The sequence below is a fragment of the Strigops habroptila genome, chromosome Z (assembly GCF_004027225.2).
Source record: "Strigops habroptila isolate Jane chromosome Z, bStrHab1.2.pri, whole genome shotgun sequence".
NCBI classification, from domain to species: Eukaryota; Metazoa; Chordata; class Aves; order Psittaciformes; family Psittacidae; genus Strigops; species Strigops habroptila.
The window spans coordinates 72,186,711-72,213,441 of NC_044302.2; the positions used below are offsets into that span (position 1 = coordinate 72,186,711).

At 39.0% G+C, this 26,731-nt stretch overlaps 1 protein-coding gene across 4 annotated transcripts in view; it reads right to left on the reverse strand.

Moving 5' to 3' along the window:
* UHRF2 (ubiquitin like with PHD and ring finger domains 2) overlaps nucleotides 1–26,731 on the reverse strand; it is a 91,272-nt gene that overhangs the window by 23,370 nt on the left and 41,171 nt on the right. For all 4 annotated transcript variants that reach the window (XM_030511601.1, XM_030511602.1, XM_030511603.1 and 1 more), the window contains exons 5-7: nucleotides 13,139–13,248; nucleotides 6,086–6,272; nucleotides 329–452 (exon numbers count right to left, since the gene is read on the reverse strand). In XM_030511601.1, coding sequence (XP_030367461.1) covers nucleotides 329–452; nucleotides 6,086–6,272; nucleotides 13,139–13,248 — 421 coding nt within the window. The remainder of the gene's footprint in view (nucleotides 1–328; nucleotides 453–6,085; nucleotides 6,273–13,138; nucleotides 13,249–26,731) is intronic.

The following is a 26,731-nucleotide window of genomic DNA, read 5'->3' on the forward strand; positions in this document are numbered from 1 at the left end:
TTCAATGCAGATATAAAGAAATCTATCACTATCACAAATACATACTTTAAAATATGTTAATAATTGTTAGAAGGAATGTTAATTAAGTAATACGTGTTTATAGATTTGGGGGAGGGATCGTGGGTTGTTTTTTTGTTTTTCCCCTCTCTTCACCTTCAAAATTATTCCACTGCTTTAACTACCAGTATATAGTGGGCAGGTTTAAACATTGTCTTATTGTCTGTGCAACCCAGTACTGAATTTTGTGTAGTGCATATGTAAGTAGAATTATAGATGTAGCACATACATGAACAATCAGAGTAACAGCTATTTCTAAAACACACTCTACCTTGCCCCAGTCTCTCTGGCTTTCAGTACTGGCAGATGGCATCTTTGCTTTCTTTTTACTCTGTTTGAGTTTTTCTCCAGCCTTTACAACTTCATTAGAATCATTTTTGCAGGAAGGACAATACCTAAAAAAAGGTTTTAGTAAATTCTCAATTACTTCATAGTAATGGCAATAGAGTTCTTGTAGCCAAAGTAATGTCAATTTGTTCATCTTGACTAAATATTTCAAGCTAACAAGCACATACCAGTCTCAAACAGCTGACGCCTATGGCTTAAAAAACAAACCCAACATGAACAAATACTGTCAACTTGTAAAAAAGGGTATTTCAGTATTCAGTATCATATCAGAAGGTTATGGACTTCTATACCTTCTATGGACTGGAGTCCATACCTGGTTATGGACTCCAGACTGCTGGAGGCAAAATATTTAACTATTCTTTCTCACATGGTATGTGAGAGGTCCCATGTCTTCTGTATTCTCTTCATTCTGTCCTCTTTCATTTAGATCATGTACAGGAGAAGATAGCTGAGATGAGAGTACACTGTTAACCAGCATTCATGATTTGTTTCTATGTCCTGCTCTCTCTACACTTACTTTTTGCTGCTAGTACAATAAAATTCACCGCAGACAGCTGAATGTCAAACAGAGCCAAGGTATTGTGCAATGTGTGCAAACACACACATGTACACACACACGCATACACACACTCACTCCACAACTCTGAAGCCACTTGGAATATAGCGCTGAGACTCATTCCCGGTAACACAAAGCCATCCTTGTAGGGCAATAGGAGATACTAGTATGCAGTGACTACAGCAGAGAGAAAGAGAGTACACTGGTCCTTTTGCTGCTTATAATAACGTTCTTATCCCACTGCAGGAATGCCTATGCAAAGGCAATTGTCCATGTTTCCATACTCCAGGGGCTGGGTTTGGCCCATATGCCACTAATGGAGGAAGCCTGATATACACTAACACTGATAACCTAGTTTAGGTAACTAGCACTAGTACTACAACTACTACTGTTTTGGATTTATTAATTAACTTTTGTATGTGGATATGAATAGAAGAATTAATGACTAATGTCCATATGAACAGATTTCACTATGTCAATAAAGATGTTGGATAATTAAGACAATGAGGCAATGTAGATAAAAAGAAATTAAAAATAATACGAGATGCTGAAATTGTGTAACACTAAGACTTACTGAGAATGGTACTACAGTTGTTCATTTGTTGTTTTTTTTAAAGAGTATGCAATTACCAATTAAAAGAAGTAACATGACATAACTCAAATTCACAAGGTGAATTAACTATGGCATTCCCTCCTGCTTCTTCATGGTCTGCATATAGAGTGGCTTAATCTCAGCAACACAAACTTATCCTTTCCCAAACTGCAGGCTTAGCCATGCAGAGAGTTTGCCAAATTCTAAACTATAAAAACACTAAGTGGAATTTTTCCGCTTACGAAACAAACAAAATCTGTCAAGAAGTTAAGGATCAGACAGCCATGACACTTTCCTAGTATGCAAGGAGAAGAGAGAACACAGACCTTTTTGGTAGGAGACAGCAGACTGCCCATTGCACTACTCCTATATACAACCAAGCATTAAGAGTGCACAGGGCTGGCATAACTATGCCAAAATTAACTGACACAAGACAGTGCCATAACAGCACCTCTCCCACCCAGCGACTTCATCCACAGATGCAGTTATCTGCTTGCAGGAATAAATCTTAAGACTCACATCATTACACAGAAAAAAAAAGAAAAAAGTTTAAAAGCTTGACAGCCATTTTGAAAGACATTCTAATAATATGAATTAAGCTTCTACGACTTCATAGAATACCAGCTGGAAGGGACCTCAAGGATCAGCTGGTCCAACCTTTCTTGGCAAAAGCACAGCCTAGACAAAATGGCCCAGCACTCTGCCCAGATGAATCTTTAAAGTGTCCAATGTTGGGGAATCCTCCACTTCCCTGGGGAGATTATTCCAATGGCTGAGTATTTTCATTGTGAAAAATTTTCCTCTTGTGTCCAGCTGGAATCTGCATGGAATAACCCATTACCTCTCATCTTTTCCATGGGACTTCTTGTAAAAGGGAACCTCCATCTTCTTTGTAGCCATCCTTCAGATACTGGAACATGGTGATAAGGTATCCTTGAGCCTTCCTTTCTGGAGGCTGAACAAACCCAGTTCTCTCAACCCTTCCTCACATGGCACGCTTCTCAGTCCATTGTTCATCTTTGTGGCCCTTCTCTGGGCCTTCTCCAGCCTGTTCACATCATTTTTTTTTTTGTATAGTGGGGACCAAAACTGAACACAGCATTCCATGTGTGGTTTGACAAGTGCTGAGCAGAGTGGGATAACAACATCTTTATCTCTGTGGTGATGCCCTTGCTGATGCAACCCAGCATACTGTTGGCTTGCTTTGAAGCAGCAGCATACTATACAGTCATATTGAGCTGCTTGTCCACCAGGACGCCCAGATCCCCTTCCACAGAGCTGGGTAGACCTCAGCCTGTGCTGCACTCTTGGATTGTGTTCACCCAGCTGCAAGACCTCACTCTTGTCCTTGTTGAACTTGACATGGTTCTTGTTAGCCCACTCTTCCAGCCTATCCAGGTCATCCTGCAGGGTGGTTCTCCTTTCCAAAGTGTCCACTTTCCCATTCAGTTTGATAACATGAGCCAACTTCATCAGGGCTCACTTGATCCATGTTCCACATCCACTTCTGAAGTTACTTGACAGCACTGGGGCCAATCCTGATCCCTCTCAACCCCAATAGTAACAGGTCACCAGGTAGAACAGGAGCTATTTACCATCACCTTCTGCATGCGGCCGGTCAGCCAGTTCCCACTCACTGCATGGACCACTTGTTGAGACTCCAACACATCAGTTTCTCTAGAAGGCTGTGGGAAACTGTATCAAAAGCCTTGGAGAAACCCAGGTAGGCAATGCCCACTGCTCACCCCACATAAACCGAGCAGGGTACTTTATTGTAGAAGGCGATCAAGTTTGTCAAGCACGATTTTGCCCCTGGTGAATCCATGCTGGCTTTTCCTGACCATGGGCTTCATTTGACTTGTGGTAGTCCCAAGGAGGATTCACCCCATAACCTTCCCAGGGACTTAAGTAAGGCTGATGGGCCTGTAATTGCCTGGATTCTCCTTTAAGCCTTTCCTGTAGATGGTGGTGGCATTTGCCTTCTTCCAGTCTCCTGGGAGTGGAAGATCAGTCCCCTGATCCCCACAACTTCCAAAAGATTATGGAAAGTGGCCTCACAAGAGGATATCAACAGGGCCCATTGATTTTCAGGGGTCAAGCTGCTGTAATAATTCACAGACCAACTCTTCCTTCACTGATGGTGGTTCTGTGTTTGCATTAACCCGGATTTTTGTTCCCAAGGCCTGGGGCTCAGCAGTGCTGGTAAAGACAGAGGTGAAGAAAGTGTTGAGAAACTCTGCCTTTCCAGGTTTACTGGTGACTTGTGGAAATCCATATTTTTTTGGCCAGAAACGTAAGCAGAAGGGTCCAAAAGTGCACGTAACATGATTTGAGGGACTCAAGATCAGTCAATTGTGTGGTTGTCTACAGAGCACTAAATCTTCTGTATGGAGTAAAACAGTCCTGGGGACCTATGCAGTGCACTTATAGTGACATTACTGGAAGAGGGTAGGGAGACCTTAAGAGTAATGGCTGCTACTTGGAAAAATTTCTATTTGCCAGACTTTCTCTGGAACTCTCTGAAACGGAAGTAGGGTAACTCATGTTTCCTAAGAAGCTTTTGAAGAAGAATGGATGCCAGTGAAGACTAGAACACTAATACCTAATCTAAAGAATCATCTGAAGCACCCAGTAGGCCAAGATAATCTTGGCACACCAGCTAAACCAAAGTATCAGTATCCTGACATGCCCATCAAACCTTCTGTGTATTTGAGGATGTAGAAGAAACTAGAGAGAATAAACTGTTTTCAGTGTAGAACAAAGGATTTGGGGGGTTTGTGGGAATGAACACTTTGTTCAGTGTAGAAAAAAGGATTTGGGGGGCACTGACTTGAAGCATATATATTTTCTTTTCAGAAACTTCCCTGTGACTACTGCTGGAAAATAGATTTACTATTGCTGGAATACTAGATTAGAACTGGAGTAAGGGGCAACTTAAGAATGGATGGACTAAGCAGATGTATACTTTCAGACATATGGTCTCATTGAATATTCTGAACGAAGGAAGTCAAAAAAGAACTTCTCAGCTGCTGCATCCAAAGGTCAGGTGTAATCTGGAAAGAATACTGCTTATGGACTGCAGTCAGTAATAAACCACTTGTGTATTAAGAATTGTTTCCAACATGTGACATCAACTCACTTATGTTGACAAGTAGTAGGAAGCAAGATGTCATGCATGGAAGACGAGTCTGTCTTGACAGTAGAAAACTTGGGAATAGTTCAGACTAACACGCTGTGTAATAAACACTGCTGAATAAACAGTCATTTTGCACATGCAAGAAGTGGAAGGCACACACAATATTCAAACAAATGCCATTTTTAGTTCCAATGACCAATACACATTTCTAGGAAGTACTGAAAATATTTTTTAGGTAGTGTGTCAAGCCAGCAGTTCCTCCAAAAACAGTGAACACACCTTTACCCAGTGCAGAAATTTCATAGGGAAGAGATCACCTTCCAACAACAGTATCCCTGTGGCCAAATGTACACACTGAAAAACACCTACCAATGCTAACGGTCTCAATTGCTAAATCACACATTAGCATAAACACAGGAATTCAGAAAAAAACCACAATGCCCCGGAAACCATGCAGACCATTAGACACTGACCAATAAACAAACCTACTATGGCACCCACTAGGGTATAGGAGATTGAGTTGTTTATTTCCAGAGAATGTTAATACTTCCAAAGCATAGATTTTTACACAAAATTTAATCACAAGATCCAAAGAGATTCCATAAAATGTATCCATAGAAACCTTAGACACTTACTGATGTCTGTGTAATGGAAAACCTTATTAGAATAAAGTTCTATTTACTATTCATGTATAAAGGATTAGCATCTCACGAGAGTAACAGGGAAGTGATAAAAATGACCAGTGTAAATTGTAGATAGCTAATAAAAAGCAAAAAAATTGTACAGAGCCCCAGATAACATAATGGGCTGCTGATGGGTCCATGCAGACTCACTTCAAAATACAATTACCCTGATTTAACAATGCCAGTTAACTTGGTTTTCCTGATGGCAGAACCAGGGACAGTAGAAATGGACAGCAGCAAGGTGGTGGTCCTCCCACAGCAGGAGAAACGAACAGAGCCGAGGCAACGAGAAGACACAGAAGGGCATGGGGGCAGCAGCAGGGAGAGAGGATGAAGGGAAAGAGAAGAGTGAACATAAGAACTGTTCAAGCAGTAAAGCTTGAACAAAATTAAAAGCCTGGGGAACCATCACTGTTGATACAATCGGATCATGATACTGTCACAGAAGATCATATTGATCACAATGAATAAAATAAACATACCAGTTTTGAAACTCCATAATGGTCATTAAAGCTTACTACTAAGCCTTTGTGAATGGTTTACAAGAATTACCTTGACAGAAAACATAAGGCTTATACTAAGTAGAGGGATTAAAACCACAGCAGAATTTTTTAAAAAAATCTTCAGTCTTGTCTCTCTAGAGGTGCAAATAACAAAAAGGTACCATGTACAGAATGGCAACATAGATAAGTAAATCATCCTTATATATTTACCAGTCCTCATCTTCTGGTATCTTGCTTAAGGGAGGGTTCAGGCAGTATATATGATAAGCCATATTACATTCATCACACAGGAGTTGCATGTGAGCATCCTGTTTTCCACCACACAAATAACATGAACAAAAACGGCACTCCTTATCTGGATCAGCCCTACAGTGCTTGCATTCAGGGCCACTTTTTCCTGTCAAAAACAAAGAAAAAGTCAAATGCCATGTATCTTAGAAAAGTGCATTACTGTATCTACAGGAAAATATTTTTGCACATGAACAGGGCCCTCTTGAAAATGTTTTCTTCTTACAATGAGGTATTTGACTATCTAGGCTAATGGGATTTCTTCTGCTGCATAAGCAAGGAGTGAAGAAAATGTCTAATCAGCAGCTTCTCTTATTTTCTTCCCTCCAGTTCCCAACATACCATCTGCACACCCTCCCTACAGATAGAGCCTTGCAAATCTCTAGTTGGAGCCTTCTTAAATACAGCCATGAAGAAATTCCAATTAGGTAACTGGCAACAGTCAAATGATGATGAAGCTACGATTTGGAACAGCTATCTTCCCCTTAAATTAAACTTACAGTTGGATAGAAGAATTAGCAGTCTGAGACCACAGACAACCCAAAATCACCAATTGTTTCACAGCAGCAGTTCAGTTTACACACAAAGAAACACTAACTTTATGTTTCAGCTCAGTAGGAAACTTGGACTCATGAACCCCCACTATGAAACAAAATCATTGGCATTGGTTCCTCAATCAGGGAGAAATGCTTTTATACAAGAAAAAAAACCATTTGGTATCCTAAACTATATATGAAAGAGGAGAGGGAAGGAACACAGAATACCTGTAGTAAAATTAACACTAACAGGAAAAATGTTTGAAGTAAGTCAAACATCCAGAAAAATGACAGAAGACTTAGAAAATAATTTTATCACAGCTCAAAGAATGCCAACATTAAAAGAAAAAAAATAATTCGTATGTTCTGTGCAAAAGTCATCTAGAAATGCCACAGAAGTGAATCTGAACTTAAACTAGTATAATAAAATAACTAAGAGTACTTCCAAATTTCCCTGAAAATAGTATTTCATCTGAAAGAAGTAATTTGCTTTGAATCAGAAGACAAGGAAGACTAGAAAGACTATTTGAGATTTCAGAGTTGGAAGTAGGTAGCTGGAGATTCTAGAGCTGAGATAATACTAAAGTTTAGAATGTGCCAGAAAATGTTCTTCTCAGTACCCTTCCAGAAAGAAAAGTTAACCACAGGCTATAGAAGTTTAGAAATGGAAACAGCTGGAATACCAACAATACCAAATTTTCTGCTAATCCATAGGCAAACTGAGAAACATCTGAACTGTTTGATAATTTCTACTCAAAAGGGCAACTGGCCTAGATGGACAGTGTGATAAGGACAAACTTATTCCTGTCATAATCTTTGCCAGAAATACTCAAAAGTCACTAGTTGTACAAAAAAACAACTCTTTCATTCTCTGGGAAAAAAATCTTACTGACTATAGTCCAAGATATCACAAGAAAGTTCATTAATAAGGAACCTGAAAGGCAGCCCCACTACAAAGATGACCATAAACAACCTCCCCAAACCCAAAACCTGCCATAGCCCTTCAGAGGCAGTATGAACATCGGGTTCTTCCATGGGTGCTAAGCAGATGCAATATTAGACAAAGGGAGAAGGGCACAAATCATATTTAAGAAAACACTGCCTTTCCCATGAAACACTTCATCCTTAGGAAAACACAGACTTTTTTCTTTTTTTCTTCATATTAAAGGACTGCTGCCTTTCTGACACATTTTTAGGCAAGAACAGAATTTGTCAATCCCCTAAAATGGAGATCTACCCTGGGTTTCTCTGACTAGCATAAAAGAACAATATTCAAGGACGAGCTTCCACCTTCTCTTAGCTTTATTCTTATTATTCCTCACCAGGAGTCATTAAGTTGCTTCACCCAGAAGATGTATAGCTTAGCAGCTCCTTGCAAGTTAGTTTTAATTTTCTTAGATAACATAAGCAATCAAAGTAAATATTTCTTTTAGGAGTTGATTCTTGAAAAGAAAGATGAGGTGGGTTACTGATGTATCCAGAGGAGTTCTAGATACTTTTTTTCTCCTAGGTGTACTGAGAAGGAAAGGAATGACAGTGTTTGCAGAAATCCCAGTCCCTTCCTGCTGAGGAAAAGCTCTTTCCCTGACTGGAGCGCTGCAATCAATGGCTATAAACTGTTCAGAGGGACAGGGCAAGAAGGAGGAGCCAGTGATATGCCCTCGGGACTGATTGCACAGAGCTGTCCTTGGAAAACAGCGATGAACAAGTTGAAAGCTTGTGGGTGAACATCAGGGGCCAAGGCAAGAAATGAAACCTAATGGCTAGTGTTTGTTGTGGACACCCGATGGAGGGGTGCCTGTTGATGAAGCGTTCTTACTTCAACTGCAGAAAACACCACGCTCCCAGGCTTTGATCCAGCTGCAGGACTTCAGTCACCCTGACATCTGCTGGGAAAGCAGCACGGCAAGCTGCAAGCAGTCCAGGAGACTTGGTGCATCAAGGACAACTACTTAATCCAGGTGACAGATGACCCAACCAAAAGAGAAGCATTACCAAACCAGATGAACTTATTGGAGAGGTCAAGACTGGAGGCAGCCTGGGCCTGAGTGATCATGCCCTGCTGGAATTCACAATCTCGAGGGCTACTGACCAGGTGAAGAGTAAGGCCAAGACCTTGAATTTTAGGAGAGTGAACTTCCAGTTGTTTAGGGAATTACAGGATGGGACCTCCAGAGAAACTGCCCTCAGGGATGAGAAGCAGAACAGAGCTGGCAGCTTTTTAAGCACATTTTTCTTGGAGCACAAGAGCTCTCAATTCCCATGTGTACGCAATCAGGCAAGGAGTGCAGGACATCGGCATGACTAAGTAAGGACATTTTGGTCAAATTAAAACATGAGAAGGATATGCACAGGCAGTGGAACCAGGGACATGTGTCCTGGGAAGAATACAGGGGTGTTGCCTGCGTGTGTAGGGATGGGATTGGGAAAGCTAAGGCACAACTGGACCTGAATTTTCCAAGGGACACAAAGAATAGTAAGAATGGCTCCTTACATGTATGTTGGTCAGAAAAGGAAGACTGAAGAAAATCTACTGCTCTCCCCACCCTGCTCTCTGCCCCCATAAACAGGACAGGAGAACTAGTGACAGCTGACATGAACAGGGCTGACGTACTCAGTAGGTTTTTTTGCCTCACTTTCACTGGTAATCACTCTTCACATCTCTCAAGTTCCTAAACTTCAAGGCAGGGACTGGGGGAATGAAGTTCCCCTCACTGTCACAGAAGATCAGACTGGAGACCATCTGAGGACCCTGAACATACACAAATCCATGGGACCCAATGAGATGCATCCCAGGGTGCTGAGGGAATTGGCTGATACAGTTGCCATTCCACTCTCCATCATACCTGAAAAGTCATGGCAGTCAGGGAAAGTCCCCAGTAACTGGAAGAAAAGGAATATTGCACCCTTTTAAAAAAGGGTAAAAAGAAGGACCATGGGAATTATCGACTAGTCAGCCTCACCTCAGTGCCCAGTGAGATCATAGGACAGAAACTCCTTGAAGATCTGAAGCAGACGGAAGACAAACGTTTGCTGATTCAAAACAGCCAACATGGCTTCACCAAGGGCAAATCATGCCTGACTGATCCAATAAATAACAGGCAAAAAAAAAAGAAACTGCGTATTTTTCTGTATTTTGTACCACGACAGGTTAAGACCTATGTAATTTACTGGTTTTAGTTACAAAACCAGTTTCTTAGGTCAAAGATTAGTAATAATATTTGGTTGGGGTTCTTTTAAGAGGAAAAAAACCCAAAAGGTCTACGTATTTTAGTTCAGTTAAGCAATACCTGGAGTTTCCAACTTTCTCCAATACACAAACAAACTACAAACTGTCATTTTCATGACATCACGTTAATTTTTCATATTTCTGCTTTAACTTTGCCATAAGTCAAATGCACGGATTATATCTGCGCTATTAGTCCCATGAAGACAGATCTGTTCAGCCCTACCAACACTGTAGAGTTCAGTTACAAGTATCATTTCATATTCTCTTCTTTTGCAGGAGAAGTTATCCTATGTTCATAGCAGATATTTTGATTCTGATGGAAGTAACATACGTTGATACCTAGTTCTTATTTCCGTTTTGCATATAAATAGCTGAAATGTATTTACAAGTATGTTGCCTCTTAGTTTTCTCATTTTCTAATATAACTTTCTAATAGCTTTAACCTTACTCCTGCGCTTTTCATTAAGTAATTTGAAAATAGCAACTTTATTTTTAACTGTAACTGCTAAGCATACATTGACATGTCAGACATTTTTATCTAATTTACACATAAAAAACCTAACTAACATATAGCCATGCTCAAGGAATAACAATTTTTCTGCAGAGGCAGCCTACATTGTTTATCTGATGAAGACTTTTTCCAAAGCAGGCATTCTATCTTTTGAAAAGGGCATAGATAGTAGCTAAATATAGACAAAAATACAATAAAGGCATTTTCTGATTGTGCTTACAACAATCTCTTACAGTATTTAAGGCCAAGTAATTCTTTGAATTTAATCTTCCATTATTGTAACAAAAATCTACAGGTTTTCACAGCATATAAGCAATGGTAGCTGTGTGTGTTTATAGATCTGTGCATATGTATTTTAAAATTCTGAATACAAAGTACAAATTGGGATGTAAGTACAGTTCAGAAGTAAAGGGTATACTGCTTATGACACACAGCTCAACTGATATGCACTGTGCGTAACTGAACAAAGGCAAGACCAAAAAATCAGAATCACATGAAGAGAACTGAAAAGGGCAGTGCAGTGAGAAAGTTGGCCTCAGGAAAAAAAGAGAGCAGCTCAAAACAACAAATAAGGCTAAACTGCCACAAACATTAAGTTTTCAGTGCTACGTCTTTAAAGATTGTATTTCTGTATTACATTTATTTATGAAGGTTTGTAAACCATATCCTGAAATGAATAAAAATGGGACCAGGAACAGAATGGAACAAACATACACAGAGGTGCAAATCTCTACACAGATGGTAATATGGGAGTAATTTAAGCGGTTTAATTTATGGGAGTAATTTAAGAGGCTACAAACAAGGAAATAGCTGTAAGAGCTGTAAGTGAAATAAAGAGATTGACTTTGAAACAATAAAAGTGGTAATCAGTTTAGGAAGTACAGACAGGTGAGGCCACACCTTGAATACTGCATTCAGTTTTGGGCCCCTCACTGCAAGACACTGTGGTGCTGAAGCATGCCCAAAGAAGGGCAACAAACCTGCTGAAGGCTCTAAAGAACACAATTCTTACAAGGAGTGGCTGAAGGAACTGGGGTTGTTTAGTTTGGAGAAAAGGAGGCTCAGGGGGGATCATATTGCTCTCTACAACTACCTGAAAGGAGGTTGTAGTGAGGTGGGGGTTGGTCTCTTCTCCCAGATAATAAAGCAATAGAACCAGAGGAAATGACCTCAAGTTGCACCAGTTTGGATATTGGGAAATATGTCTTCACCAAAAGGGTTGTCAAGCATTGGAACAGGCTGCCCAGGGAAGTGGTGGAGCCACAATCCCTGGAATTTTTAAAAGACGTGTAGTTGTGGTGCTTATGGACATGGTTTAGTGGTGGACTGAAAACATTACGTAAGGCAGTAAGTTAACAGTTGGACTTAATGATCTTAAAGGTCTTCTTCAACCTAAACAATTCTACAATTCCATGATAAATAAATACTCATGTCAGGTCAAATGATGCCACTGTAGACAATTTTATATGGTCAGCAATACATTAATCATTCATGTCCTTAACACATACATAATTTAAAAAATTAATTCACTGCACAGTAGCTGCAGAGAGGAACTAAATGAACTGTAATAATTTTATATGCCCTTTAAAAAGCTTCACAATTAGACTTGCAAAATAAGTAGGCATTTAAATGCAAAGCAGATTTTTAAATTTTTGATACTACAATTTTTGAAAATAAAAACATGTTTTACGATATTACAAAATCCCTTTAATATAACCAACAAAAAATAAACAGAATGGATGGTTATCTTCTTTTGAGTAATCTGAGGAAAGTAAATCACAAATAATGAAAAATGAATTGTGAGAAGTTAATTTACAGAAATCCACATTTTTACTTTTAAGACTACCATAGCAAATGGCATTTGCTCCTCTGACAAACACTGATTTTTTAGATGATGGCAAATAAACCAGTAAGCAGAATATTTCTTGTACACTGAGAGCTATAAAGAAAGGTTTCTAAAAACTGCCTTGGAGTAAGTAGTCAATACACAATAATATCTAATACTTATTAGTAGATCTGTGTTACTATCGCAAATGCTTATCACTTTTAACTCTCTTATATTTTTTAACCTAGGATAAAACGTCACACTTCTTTTTAGATAAGCTGCCACTAACTGCTTCCTGTGGTTGTGTGGAGGATGAAGAGGTAGGACACAGTTATTTTTTTTTAATGTCATGCTGGGCCAAATAATAATTCAGATGTTAATCATCCCTTGTTTTCACGGTACAAGAAGCTCAGGCATTAAGTTCCTTATTTATTTTTTTCTTTAATTCTGACATAGTGACAGGGTTAAAGCACAGCATTACAGACTGGTTCTATCTTTGGCATTTATCGATTTATTAGAAGTGCAATAGATGTTTCAATTGCAGTAGCAGTTTTGGTGACATGGACAGCTGTCTAGGAACTTAACTGAGACTACAAATCCATTCTGCAGCAGTCATTTAGAACGTTATCAGCTGTTCTCCTTTTTCCCTGCTTAAGATTGATAGCACCAAGATGTTAACAGTTTCTGAATATGTCAAATAACAGAGCCACTTTATAGTAAATACACTTTCAGAATAGAAAACTAAAAAGGATTCTATGTTATTTTCCTGAACACGCATACCAATTATTATTACCTCTACACGCTCATCCTTTTGTTTTTTTAAAGAAACATCATTCAATTTGTACTTATATTAAAATAATTTTAAAAAGCATACTTTTGAAATCTCCATCCCCAAATGTCAATGGATAGGCTCCTGGCTTTTCAATCTTGTACATTTCCTCTATAAAAAGGATTTTACAATCATTTATTGTGTCTTCTGGGCCTCTGTAAAACAAAAAAGAATAAAAAGTACATTCAACTTAGTTCCTCAGACCTAGATTCTGTATTTTATGACTCCTAAGCAATGAGATAAAGCTAACTAGCATCTTTTTGTCATCACTGATTTCAGCTCACACATAAAACTCAGTCTCATAACTTCAAAGAAACCAAACAACATACTTAAAACCTGCATAAAGAAAAGACTACTCCATTACCCTTGGCCTGCCTGGGAGCTGAGCATGTCCTTACTGATAGCCATCCATAAATTTGTAATTCTACTTCCAAAACCCCAAAATGTTTTTTTGGCTTAACAGTGCAGACCAGACAAAAACATATCCTCTCAAATACAGCATAACAAACATTATTATAAAAGTGAATTGTCAGAAACAAACTAGAAACATGACTTATAAGACACAATAACAGACGTTATTTGCAACCCACAGAGTAAGAAGAAATGCAACAGAAAGCTTCAAAAGCCCTGCTATTACTTCTAAATGTTTTGGAAATCTAAAAACCAATTCTACAAAGACATGTGCAATACTGAATTATGTACTGTGAGTAGTCCTGTTAACGTCAGGTTTCAGTGCAAAATCTGTTCACCGCACCTCAGTGATGAGTAACCAATCCCCATGCCTCCACAACACTAATGCTGACAGACTTCTATAGAAGGATTAGGAAATACTAAATAAGGAGTAAATGTTTTCACCTTCTCCTCTTTGTATTTACTAAAATTCTAATTCAAATGTAAAAATAGCTAGGAAGAAAATGCTGTAAAAGCACCAGCAATTTTTAAACACTCCCTTTTCTTCCCTCCTCAGGATATTGTGCCTTCAGCTGCCCATTCTCTCACCATTTTTAATTTACTACCTAATTTACAACCAAACAGGAATTTTCAATATAACCTGTATTGTAAGTATTAATTACTCAACACAGTCTTGCTGATTTCACTGAATCACAGGTGTAACTAATGATTTCAGAATTGAGCAGTTTGACACAAGAGAAAACAATTTGCTAGCTGGAGAGCTTTATTTCTCACAGGGTAAGACCGAGCCATTAAAAAATGAAAATCTGAAGGAGATTTGGGGTTGTTGAACTTCTTTCCTCTTCAAAAATTAATCTAATTCTGCTGCACTGCTGCAGTCCCTTTTGGTTCTAGAAAAACACTTCAGAATCTGAAACTATACAAGCGACTAAATCAATGCACACCACAAATATCATAGCTTGAATTATTAAGATTATGAAGCTTAACACTGTACCAAGACTATACTGCCTGTAGTTAAAATGTTCAGTGAGCACCCTGCTACATAAGAAACAGAATATGTACTTTTCTTCTTTCCTATATAGACATCAGGTGTGCTGAACATAATGCAGAAGCAATAGCACACAGCCTAATTCCAAATTAGGAAAGAATGAAGATTATACAGGTTTTTGAAGGCTTTATTATGAATAAAACCTGTAACTATTGGATTGATTACTGTTCAGTATTTGAAGGAGGATGTGCAAGATTCTGCTAAGCAAAGCTGAAGTGCACTTCACCATTACAAGTGTCTCTTCAGAAGGAGGGAAATAATGAAAATGAGTAACTAGAGATAATGATTAAATATTGCCACACTGGAGACTATTTTCCAGGTGAAAACCAACAGCAAGCTAACTTTTACGTTTCTTTCAAATATTTAGAGTGTAGGAAGGCCTGAGAATATGTCTGAATCAGGTGACCAAGTTTTCTAAGCCCTATTTGTAGGGTATCTGTAAGAATACCGTTAGAGACAGGCAACTTGAAAATTCTTTTGAAGAAAGCCAGCCGGGTAGCATATCGTTATGAAAAGGTTTAGGTTACAAAACTAAGTCAAACTCTAGACAGGTAGAAAAACAAGATATTAGGGACATATCAAATACAGATAACTGCAGTGACAGAACACCTCCAGGAACACCAGGCTTCACCCTGGGATCTGATGTTCCCCATTCTACCTCTGCCTGCTGCCACCACTTCCCTTGTGCTGACTCCAGTTCTTGGACTCTGCCACATGCTGAGTATAACTAAGGCAGGAAAAAACTAAGCCAAGGAAAAACCCACAGGCAACAGATCACTTTTTGGAGGCACTCAGAACTGCAGTGTTTAGGTCTCCATGGAAATGGTGAAGAGAACTCCAACAGTGTCCTGATTCACTGTAACTGTCCTTTTAAATGTACCAACAGCTGCTTACTTTGGCATCTGTTTTTATTTTGCCCCTTTTTCTCCCTGCAGTTTTATGGGGGGAAAACATTCCTCATTGTTGGTCATATGCACAAACAAACACTAGCAAATTTCAAAGATTTAGGATATTTCGACAGAACATACAAATGCTACACAGTGCAAATACATTCATCATACAGAGAATACTTTGTTTTCCCGACCATGAAAAATCATGTATTCCAGATAAGCTTCATTTGCACCCTAGGGGGCACTACCCTAAGCAGTTCTGGCCATTGCCGGTAGCACCCCTCAGATTTATTTAGGTTTCCATACAGTGCAGTGAACACAGGAAGTTTGATTTGCTGCACCTCCACATGGTCCAATCACTCACACTAGAACACTGGATGCCAGCTTCTGTTACCACAAAGCATGCCTCTGACAGCCTAAGGTTATGGAGATACTTCCAGGTTTTGAATGGCTACAGCACTTAAATTCCTGTCAGCAAACCTGAAGCTCTATTTAAGGCACAATTTCCAGGTTTGATTTATAGTTAACTATTTAACTAGAAAATTGTCTCTGAAACAGATAGAAGAGCACTCCCAAGAATGACTATCCTAAAAGGACTGTGGGTACCAGTACACCTTTGCAGGAAAGGTGAGTGGAAACTTCTCTCTTCTGCATTAGCATGCAAAGACACTCTGAGTGGCTACAAAACACAGCCATTAATTCCGATCATAAAAGCACTATACATTCAAATACAAACAAACAAATTGTAAACATAACCTCTGGCAGGAAAACTGAATGAACAAATACAGACTGAGCTAGCATCAAGATTTTCCTGCTTATTTCTCTACCTTGGAGAGTCTTTCCTTAGCTGCCCTACACTTTTTGTTAGTCCTGGATTATTTAAAGTTAAAAACAAAATAAATCTCTTGACACTCTTTAATGTTATAAATCTACTTATATTATGACCTTCCTTAGCAATATCACTGCCTGCTTTTCTATCCAGCTTGATTCCTCTAGGACTTATTTCTAACATAACTCAATGTAGTGGATCTATTTTAAAACCAAAATACAGTATTATGCCTTCTTTCACCTAAGTGACATGAAATTTTATATTCTGATAAAAATACATGTATTAGTTCATATAACTGTATGCTTACAAAGCAAAAGATAAAAATAAACAAGTATACCTTAAACTTCAAGTAGATCTATATGGAAAAGTCAAAATAGTCATAGAAGTTGGATATTAGGAAGCATACAACCACATGTGCATTTACAGACAATCTGAAGCATAATTTATTAAATAATCTAAAATCTTGTCAAGAAACAATAGTGATAGTCTCAATATGGCAGCTACAAACATTATTTGATGTTACGGGATACAGAAATATTTGCAAATTCCAGTACATTTCAGACAAATTTCAGCATATTTGCAGAGCATATTTTTCCCCAATTTTTGCATCTTGCAAATTTTCAGTGTGTGTGTAGTTTAAGTACACTACTCTTATTATGAACAGAACTGCATCTAGCAAAAACTTGCAATTTTTCCTTCCCTCTCACTACATTGCCTCATCATTTAGAGTTGTAATTTACCCCTTTTTCCCTGCATTTAGAAAGTACATTAAAACAAACGAAACACAAAAAAAACCCCTAGCACTTTTCATCACATGCTATTCTCTATATACAGTCTTTAGACAAGAAGTAAGGTGGCAAAACATCATAAAGCTGTACTCACAAATCTACAGACACATGTGTTGCTGCTATCGGTATCTCTGGGAAACAAGCCAAAACTGAGCTCAGCGGAATATCTATGAGGAGTAAATTCCACCGATGCCAATTTAAGCTATTAAAATTACTTTTAACTTTTTGATTATCACACTGCTTTCTTGGAAGATACTGTGGAAAGTTTTGTAAGTTGGTTCAATGATGTCAGTATTCAAAAAGTCACCACTGCAAAAAGTTTTGGTGCAGAAGCATGGATTTTTATCAACTTTATTATAAAAAATCATGTATATATTATCGCAACCTCAAAGTGCTGAAGTGCAACATACTTTCTTAATATAACTAGTTGCATAAAATAATTTCTCTAATTAATAGTAGAAAACACAGAACTCTCAAAGATAAATTCAGTTGCGTAGAGATAACAATTGGCAAAAGCATGTTTTTCTCTCATAGCACTGCAATCCTACTGACATAAGCAGTACTATTCCCATATCTAGATGGAACTGACAAAATAGATGAAGTTCATTATTTCTGTATTACATATTAGGCCATGGCAGACATTCCTTCTTTTTTGGGTGTCTCCTGTATTTTTCCTTTGTGATAAAGGCACTAAGAAAGTAACTTTCAGACCAAGTTTTTCTTAAAAAATATCCAGTATTTGAACAAGAGAAAACATTTTCTTTTCTGCTATGAGTTAAATAAGTAACAAGCAAATATTAATAAATAACTTTACAAAGCTCTTATTTTCTAACAAATGCCACAGCTGCGCATTCAGAACTACAGAGGAAGATCAACAACCATTGTGACAAATGATGGCTAGTAATAAATGGTTAAACCTTACCTATGCTAAAAATATCTGTTCAGATAGTTGCTTTTAAAAGATTCTTCTGCCACATTACACATACAATAGCTTTAATAATGATCAGGCTAAACATCTGGTTTTAAAAAAATATGGCTACGTAACAAAACTGTGGTTTTATCATTCTGTCAAATATGCACAAGTACCACCACATTTCTTCACTTCTCCACCTTTCCATAACAAAAATGAAATAAAAAAAAAAAAACAAAAAAAACCCCACCTTGAGTTATACATTGCGTTTAGTAAATAAGACTGCATTTGTATTTCATGTAAGTACACTAAATAAAGAAATTAAATCCCAAAACATAGCCAGACCCTTCAATATATAGCAGAATTCCTAACACAAGAGTTCCTTTTAGATAGGTTAGCCATAGTCAGATAGAAGCCTTCAACTGAACCTTCTTTTAGCTGTGCTTTTCCCCCCCCATACTTTTTATAAACTTCAGGCTGCAAAGCACTCTAGACATATATAATCACAGCTGACTAAAAGTATGACAACTAGGCATTATCCTGGTATATTTCAAAGGTCAACGTTCAGGAAAATAAAAACTCCTAGATGACAACTACCACACTGTGAAAACTCTATTAGTTCTTACAGTCTGAGAGATTCAGTTACAACTGCCAGATCTCCATCTGGAATTTCCTGGGTTTATCAATTTACCATATTGAAATTAGAAGAAAAATACTCCAACACACTCTAAGAGTCAAAATACAATGCTGAATAAAAATGGAGGAAAATTTAGTACTCAAAAAATACACACAAAGGTTATACTCACAAAAGGAATTAAAAGGAAAAGTGTTTAATGACAATTTATCTTTTGGACACCTAAGAGCAAAACCTTACTTGCGTTAAGTCATGTTAACCACACAGAACTAGTCAATTTGCCAGCTTCCGTGACTACTGTCAAAGGATACTGTCCGGGTCAGCAGAGAAACAGCCACAATCAGAATTAAGCCTAACAGAATATAATGTTCACTACACTCTCCAAATGTATGAATTCAGTTAACAAAACAATATAAAAATCAAAACAGGACCAAATTCACTACCACTTTCAGTATCTATCTTTTCACACGCACTACTTTGTTTACATCACATTTGTGATTAATCAGCTTCTATTCTGCTTTTGCAAAGCTTTCAGCCAGCAACTCTATTTGCTCACACATCACAAAGCAATAGTTGGATAACTTCTTCAGAAATATTGAATTTTTCACTATTACCATTCAAAATGCTTGTTAGAACTTTAACGATCATTCCTTTAGAAGCAGTTGCAACAGTTGTGCAATAGCATTCCATTGCGCCTTTACACTTTGCGCTTTCACATTTAACAGCTGCATGAACTTGCATCCTGAATTAATATATACTCTTTAAAACGAGGACTGTTTTTTAAGAATGCTTTTCTTTGTCTCAGAAGCAAGAGAAACTTATTCCTGAACTGAGTTAATGAACAACTGTTTATTAACTTGACAAAAATATTAAATAACAAATACGCTAAAATCATTAGGCTAGAGAATTAAATATGTGCTATTGTAACAAAATAACCTCTACAGAAATCTGCTCTCAAATACCAGAACTATGTTGTAACGTTCACGTCAATATATTAACTCTAAGTCACTATCAACCTAAAGCATGTTTTGAAATTAAAGCAAATACATGTAACAGCATGCATATTTCAAAGATGTTAAATGGAAAATACCTCAATCTGATATAAAATATTGCAATGTGACAATTACTACTGGTTTGTTTACATTGAAACATTAACTATAACTTAGGCTAAACTGTAATTTTAGCAAACTGCAAATACACATTGCCTACACATAATGAAACAAAGACTAAAACATACCCATAAAACAATTACAATCCTCACCAAACATGACTGGAGATTTGAATTTAAACAGACTTGTTTTAAAGGCGTGTGGAATTTTCAGAATATTCCACACGTATTTGGTTTATGCTGAAAATACAAATGCACAGTTACAAAATGGGACCGCATTACCTATGCTTTTAATCCAACTTTATTTATTTTTGTTACACAAGCCACTATAATGTCAAAGACACTGCTCAACTCCGAAAAGATTTTATTACTCTATATATAGCGCCAAGATTTTAAAAAGTAACAATAATTTTAAAAGACCCTCTTTCCCAGGATATATTGAAGACCTTACTATGAAAAACATCATAATTAATATGAATTGTTAAGGCCTTTAAAAGCAAAGGAAAGCAAACCAAACATACACACACACTCAACTCCCAACCTACAAACGCACATTGTGGATACACACACAAGCCAGCCAGGATATTATTTTTTTTTAATCTCACTAGTAGGCATAATGTTTGATGCATTTACAAAACAATGTATTATAGCTCATGGTGCCAGACTGTGGAAGCAGAGATTTGGATGTGGGGACCATCCTTTTTTCCTTAGCCCAAGATCTGTAAAGGAGATGAACATTAGAACAGCAAGCATAAACTTAGTATCTGGGAAGAGGGGAAAGCACTGGCCTGAGCGAATAGTAAGTCACATTGTCAGATCCTAATAATCTCTTCACCAGAGCAGCTCAGAAGCATGACTGTGCCCTATGCCATGAAATCCACTGAAGCGGGAGGGGACGAGGCTACGAGTGAAGGCCAGCCAGCCTGCCCGGAGGAGAGTTGCCCGCGTGCAGTAGGGCGGTGCAGCCAGACCTGTCCACAGTGGTGCAGGGCAGACTATGGTTCTACTGGGAGGTGTCCCTGCCTGTGGCAGGGGGCTTGGATCTAGATGATTCCTAAGGTCCCTTCCATCCCAAACCATTCTGCAATCTATGATTTGGGCAGGGAAGGCATCATGACCTGCAACTAAAACTACTCCCTTCTTGACCTCAATTAAGTTCGTGGCTGGCACTATCTCAACGCTAAACGGGCATCCAGAGTTTAAAAATCCAGGTTTAAACATGCAGATGTTAACACCTACTTGACAGAATAGCCGTAAAAAACTAGGCAGAGCTGGCACAAGACCCACAAAGGCTTCATATATGAAAAACAAACTCCCAGGCCCCTAAAAACAGGGAATATGTGGGGCAAGAGTTAGCCTACGTGAAGAAGTAGACATAGATAAGTCTATGTGGCCTAACAGATTGTACCCATGAGCACTATGGGAGCTGCCGGACTTCTGGACAAGGTTACTCTTAGTCATCTTTGAAAGGCAAACTGGGACTTTGAAATGACAACTGGGACACCTTCTTGAGAACTGGAAGAGAGCAACTGTCACTCCAATCCCCTTCTGTCTGCTTATAGACTGGTCAGCCTCAATTCAATCTCTAGTAATATAATGGAGCAAATAATCCTGGAAATAATTTCCAGGTAAAAGGACAAGAAGGTGACTAGGAATCGCAAACATGGATTTATAATGGGGAAATCATGCTCAACCACTCTGACAGTCTTCTACAGTGAGGTTACTTGCTTGGAAGGCAACAGGAGAACAGAACTTGTTCTTACCCACTTTAGAAAGGCTTTTGATACCATCTCCCATAAAATCCTCATATATAAGCTGGCAAAGTATGGGTTAGATAAGTGCACAGTAAGGACTGAAAACTCGCTGAATCCAGAAGCTTGTGACCAATCACAAAGTCCAGTTGGAAATAAGTCAGTAGCACCCCAAGGGTTGACCCTGTGGCTAGTACTGTTTAACATCCTAACTCATAGCCTAAATGATAGAAGCAAAGTGGACTCTCAGCCAGTTTGCAGATGACACAAAACCAGGAGTAGCCACCAATATCAGATGCATGTGCCACCCTTCAGAGGGACCTGGAGAGTTAGACAGAGAGGAATTTAATTATGTTTAGCAAAGAGAAATGAGAAGTCCTGCACATACGCCGCACCCCATGCAGCAGTACATGCTGACTGCCAAGTTGCTGGAAAGCAGTTTGGTAGAGAAAGACCTTGAGGAACTCATAAACAAACTGACCATAAACCAGCAATGTGCACCTGTAAGCAAAGAAGGTCAACAGCCTCATGGATTGCATTAAGAGAAGCATTGTCAGCAAAGTAGAGGGAAAGTTAATGTTCCTCATTACTCAGCACTTGTGAGGCCAGGTCTGGGCTCCCCCAGACATGGGGTTACAGAAGTGGTACTAGAAAAGGGCCACAAAAATGATTAAGGGAATGGAACATCTTTGATATGGGAATGTTTAGTCTGGAGCCTTGTGTGTGGAGGGCTCTTATCTGCGTTTACAAACAAGAAGCCATACTAGTCTCACTAGTGCCTACTGCCAGAACAAGACGTAATAGCCACAGACAGAAACACATGAAATTCCCTCGGACCACACAAAATATCTTTCTACAGTGATTGTCCAGAGAGATTGTTGAGTCTGTAGGCATAAAGATATTAAAAACACACTTGGACACAGTCCCAGGCAATGCGCTCTAGCCACCCCTGCTTGAACAATCTCAAGAGCTCCTTTCCATCCACAATGATTCTCTTTAATGTATACCTATATTTCAACATCACTAATTTTTTCTTTTCATTAATGTGTTTCCTAATATTGTGCTCACCAGCCCCCACCCCCACCCCACCCTGAGTCTTTGCCTTTTTGTACTTTTTTTTCTTCTGTTCTTCCTGTTTTGTTTGGAATTACTTTTCCCAGTGTGAACAAACTGAGCTTCGAAACACTTGAAAAAATCACCCCCTAGAAAGCAAGCCAAAAGACACTGTGGTTCCAAGTCTGTATGTTTACTGGAGAAAAGACAGTGTTACAAGTACTGAGGATATAGTTTATGTTCATAGACAAAAACCTCAAGATCCAAGTCAACCCATTCTTCACCTTCAAAAGATACTTTTATCTTATTATAGTTATGAAATGGTTATGAAACAAAAAACATTCCCAATTTTAATACTCGGTACTTATGCACTTTTGTTGTTGTTAAAGCAATTAACGCTTTAACAACAGTTAATTGAAAAACTAACTGCATCCAGTAACGTAAAGAACCAATTTTCTCCCCATCTTGTCACAATTTATGTCAATCATCTCTGGCCTGCCTGCCATATACTACTCTGCTCCCCAAAGCACTTCAGCAGCCCTGTCCTGAATTCACTCTAGGTTATGTATCTCTCTTGCACTGAGGTGGTAGAAGCATGTTTTGGGGAGGGAGTGGGGTAGGGTATTGCTGAAAGGCGCCTGGCCTTCCCAGGCGCAAAAATCCTCCTGCATTCATCCTTGTTGACTTTCATGAAGCTCCTGTCAGCCCACTTCTCCTGCCTGTTCAGGTCCCTCTGTTAGGCAGTACTACCCTTGAGCTTCTTTGCAAACTTGGTTAGAGTGCACTTGCATTGCCACTGCAACGCTGTTGCTTAAGATACTGAACAGTACAGGTCCCACTATATACCCCTGCAGCTCCCTGCTTGTTATTACTTTCCAAGTAGTGTACACCTTATTAACAACTATCCTCTGAGCCTGATCATTCAATCTTAGTTTTTTTTAAACCCATCTGGTTACCCATTCGCTTGCATCACAACATCCTAATTGGGATAGGATATTATGGGATACAGACAAAAGAGCTGTTATAAGCTGAAGTATACTACATCTGTTGCTCTTCCCTTGGCCACACAGCTAATAATTTTATCATAGAAGTCAGACTGGCTTGTAAGGCATGATTTGCTTTTGGAAAAAAGTCCACTCTGGCCATTCCAAATCATCTTTGCATGGCCAGCACTTTGAGGAGGACTATCTCAAGGTTTTCTGAAATAACACTGACTGGCCTTCTTTGATGGAGGCAACATCTGCACTTCTCCAGTCATCAGGGACCTCCCCAGCCCCCAGGACTTTTCAAATGTAGCACAGAGGAGCAAGCACTCCTTGACTCAGCCCTTATTCACTGCTGAGGACTCTCCTTGAATGCTTTTAAGCACTAGGCACACCTACCAGAGAGAGTTTGTGAGTGAAAGGTGAGACAATGAAAACTGTTGATACTGTTTCATCAAGAGATTGATATTTTCCTTGATTGGCTTTCTACTGCCCATGCAGTAAAGCTCTCTGTGTTGTCCTGGATGTCTCTTATAAGTGTCAACTTTAGATGAGCTTTGGTTCTCCTAACACCATCCTTATATGTTCAAAATTCCTCGTTTTTAACACTGCCCCTGTTTCCAGCTCCTATATACTAACCTTTTGTATGGGGCAAAGTCATACAAGTTTCCTGTTCAGCCTTGCCAGTATCCTGATACATCTTTTAGTTTCTTACCAGGATGAGCAACCTTTGCAGTTGGAAGAGGATGTCCTTAAGCATCTGTCAGCTCTGCTGAGGTCCTTTACCCTTCACAGTGGCTCCTATGGGATCCCATCTACCAGTTCATAGAATGAAACTGAAGTCTACTCTGTTAAATTCCAGAGTCTGTGCTCTGATACTCTCCTTCCACAGTTCCATAAGGATCTTGGTATCTACTATTTCACAGTCAGTATATCTAAGGCCTACCACTGACCATCTGATCCCCAAGCAGTTGTTGGTAATAAACAGTAGATCATTCTGTTGCCTGTTCAGCACCCATCTTAAGTTATCCCCTTAAAAATATCCTTCAAAGAGCTGCTTGACTGCTTGTGTGCCAGTGTTATCCTGCTGGCAGATGACAAGGAATGAGTCTTCCATGAAGATCTGTGATTCAGAGACTTTTAAAGAAGGCTTTGTCATCTTCCTTACCCTGATCATGTGAACTGCTATCCTGATGTTATCCGTTTTAGCCTCTCCCATCCTCATCTATGCGCTCTCAACCAGACTGTTGTCATCTCACCAGAGAGCTCCCTACACCCAAATTTCTTCATGTTCTGACAGCCCTGCTCTCCATCTTTGCCTTTCCTGAGAAGTTTGTATCCATCCATCTCTCATTCCAGTCACATGCGCTGTCCCATCATGTCTCCTCTATACCAATAATGTCCTAGCTCTCTGACTATATGCGGACCTAATTCCTCCTGCTTGTTTTCCAGGCTGTATGTATTTGCATACATGCACTTGAGATAGGTATCCCTCTTGTACCAATTCCAAAACCCTTATTGTTCTCACCACCCTGTACCCTTTGCTTTCCATGCACATACCAATACCTCACTTAACTATGGGTCATAATGTCTTTTCACCACCTAAAGCTTTACTCACCAGGTTGGCCAGCCTATTGGCACAGATGCTCTTGTCCCCCTTGAGGATCAAGGACTTTCGGAGACAGATGGGAACCAAATTATGGACGCCATGGTATTAAAAGCCAAATGCCTGTTGACACGAGCTGTGCAATTAGCCAGGCTTTGATCCACAGGATTTTCCTGCTCCTGTCTTTTGGGAGGATCTGTCCTCCAATGTCTTACCTTTTCACCAGCAGGACTGCGCAGCTCTTACATAACTGGTATACTTAGCTTGAGGGGTAACTCTCTCTAGTAAGGTACCCTTGGTTTGCAACTCAAATTCTAAAATGTCAAGACAAAGGAACAGTAAATTCACAGTCCAGAAGACCCAACATGAATTACAAGCATCTAGTATACATTCCCTTCATTTTGGGAAGCAAACTGAAACACTCGATCAAGTATCAGTTTCTCCATATTGCCAGTTAAGAACAGGTAATGTGCAGGGAAATGGCACAAAGGACAATTAAAATTACCATTTATGCTCTCTTGAAGAATCAGAAAGAGAGAAATATCAAGAGATAAAAATCTTTCTTCCATGTAAGAGAAATAATTACAGGCAAGCAGTCTTAAAACTGTAATTGTGCCACTCCTGCCTGCACAAAGGAACCTCCTTCTTTAAAGCAAGAAAAGAAAACATGCAGGAAAATAGAACAGGAATAGCTATGATCTGTGTAGAACCTGGCCATTACAAAGGTGTGTAAAATGGAAATCTTTGTCTGAAGAGAGGGCAAAGGAGAAAGAGAAAACATGAAAACAGTACCTGTAGTAACAAGACAGTCAGCCTTCAAAATGTACTCTTTCAGTTCTTTCTAAACTCACTGGTTTTGATTTCACAGGTGCTGAACCAAGGTACTACATCTCTTGTGTGACCTTGGACATGGTCATGGAGAGGACAATTACCACAGTAGCTGGTTAAAGTATTCACTCTGCTCATGCTCTCTAAATGAACTATTCTCAGTCAGATATTGTTCTTCTGTCTCTCACATTAAACACCACACAGAATCGTAGAATAGTTAAGAGTTGGAAAGGACCTTAAGATCATCTAGTTCTAACCCCCCTGCCATGGACACCAACCCTTCTCCAGTCCCAGTAGCTTACAGTGTGTTCCAATACCTCTTGGGCAGTTTGTCCTGCACCCCAGACTCCTTTTGCACCCATAAGAGGAGGGACTCAACGCTACTAAAAAGTCTCTTTAATAATACTGTCATCATGTCCATCATATCTTTTAATTCTTGACCTTTTCCTGAAGCATGTTACTGAAGTAACATCAAAATCTTAATCTGGAAGTAAAAACCAAACAGTTTGATTTCCAGTAAACTTCACTACTTACGTTCAAACAGATCATTCTTTTCACACACACTTCTCCCCCTTCCCGATATGAGTTCTTTTATCTACCAGGATAATTAACTGGAACCCAAAGTACTCTTCCTGTTGTTAGGGTCATTCCTGTTCAGAATTAAGAGATTATCACCTAAGGCTCTGTATCACAAAAAGAGCCACCTCTAGCTGTAAAGACTAGAGGAAAGCAGTTCACAGAAGTGTTTAAGAAGTTCTAGGCATAACCTCTACAGAATCCCCATGAAAAATCCCAGCAG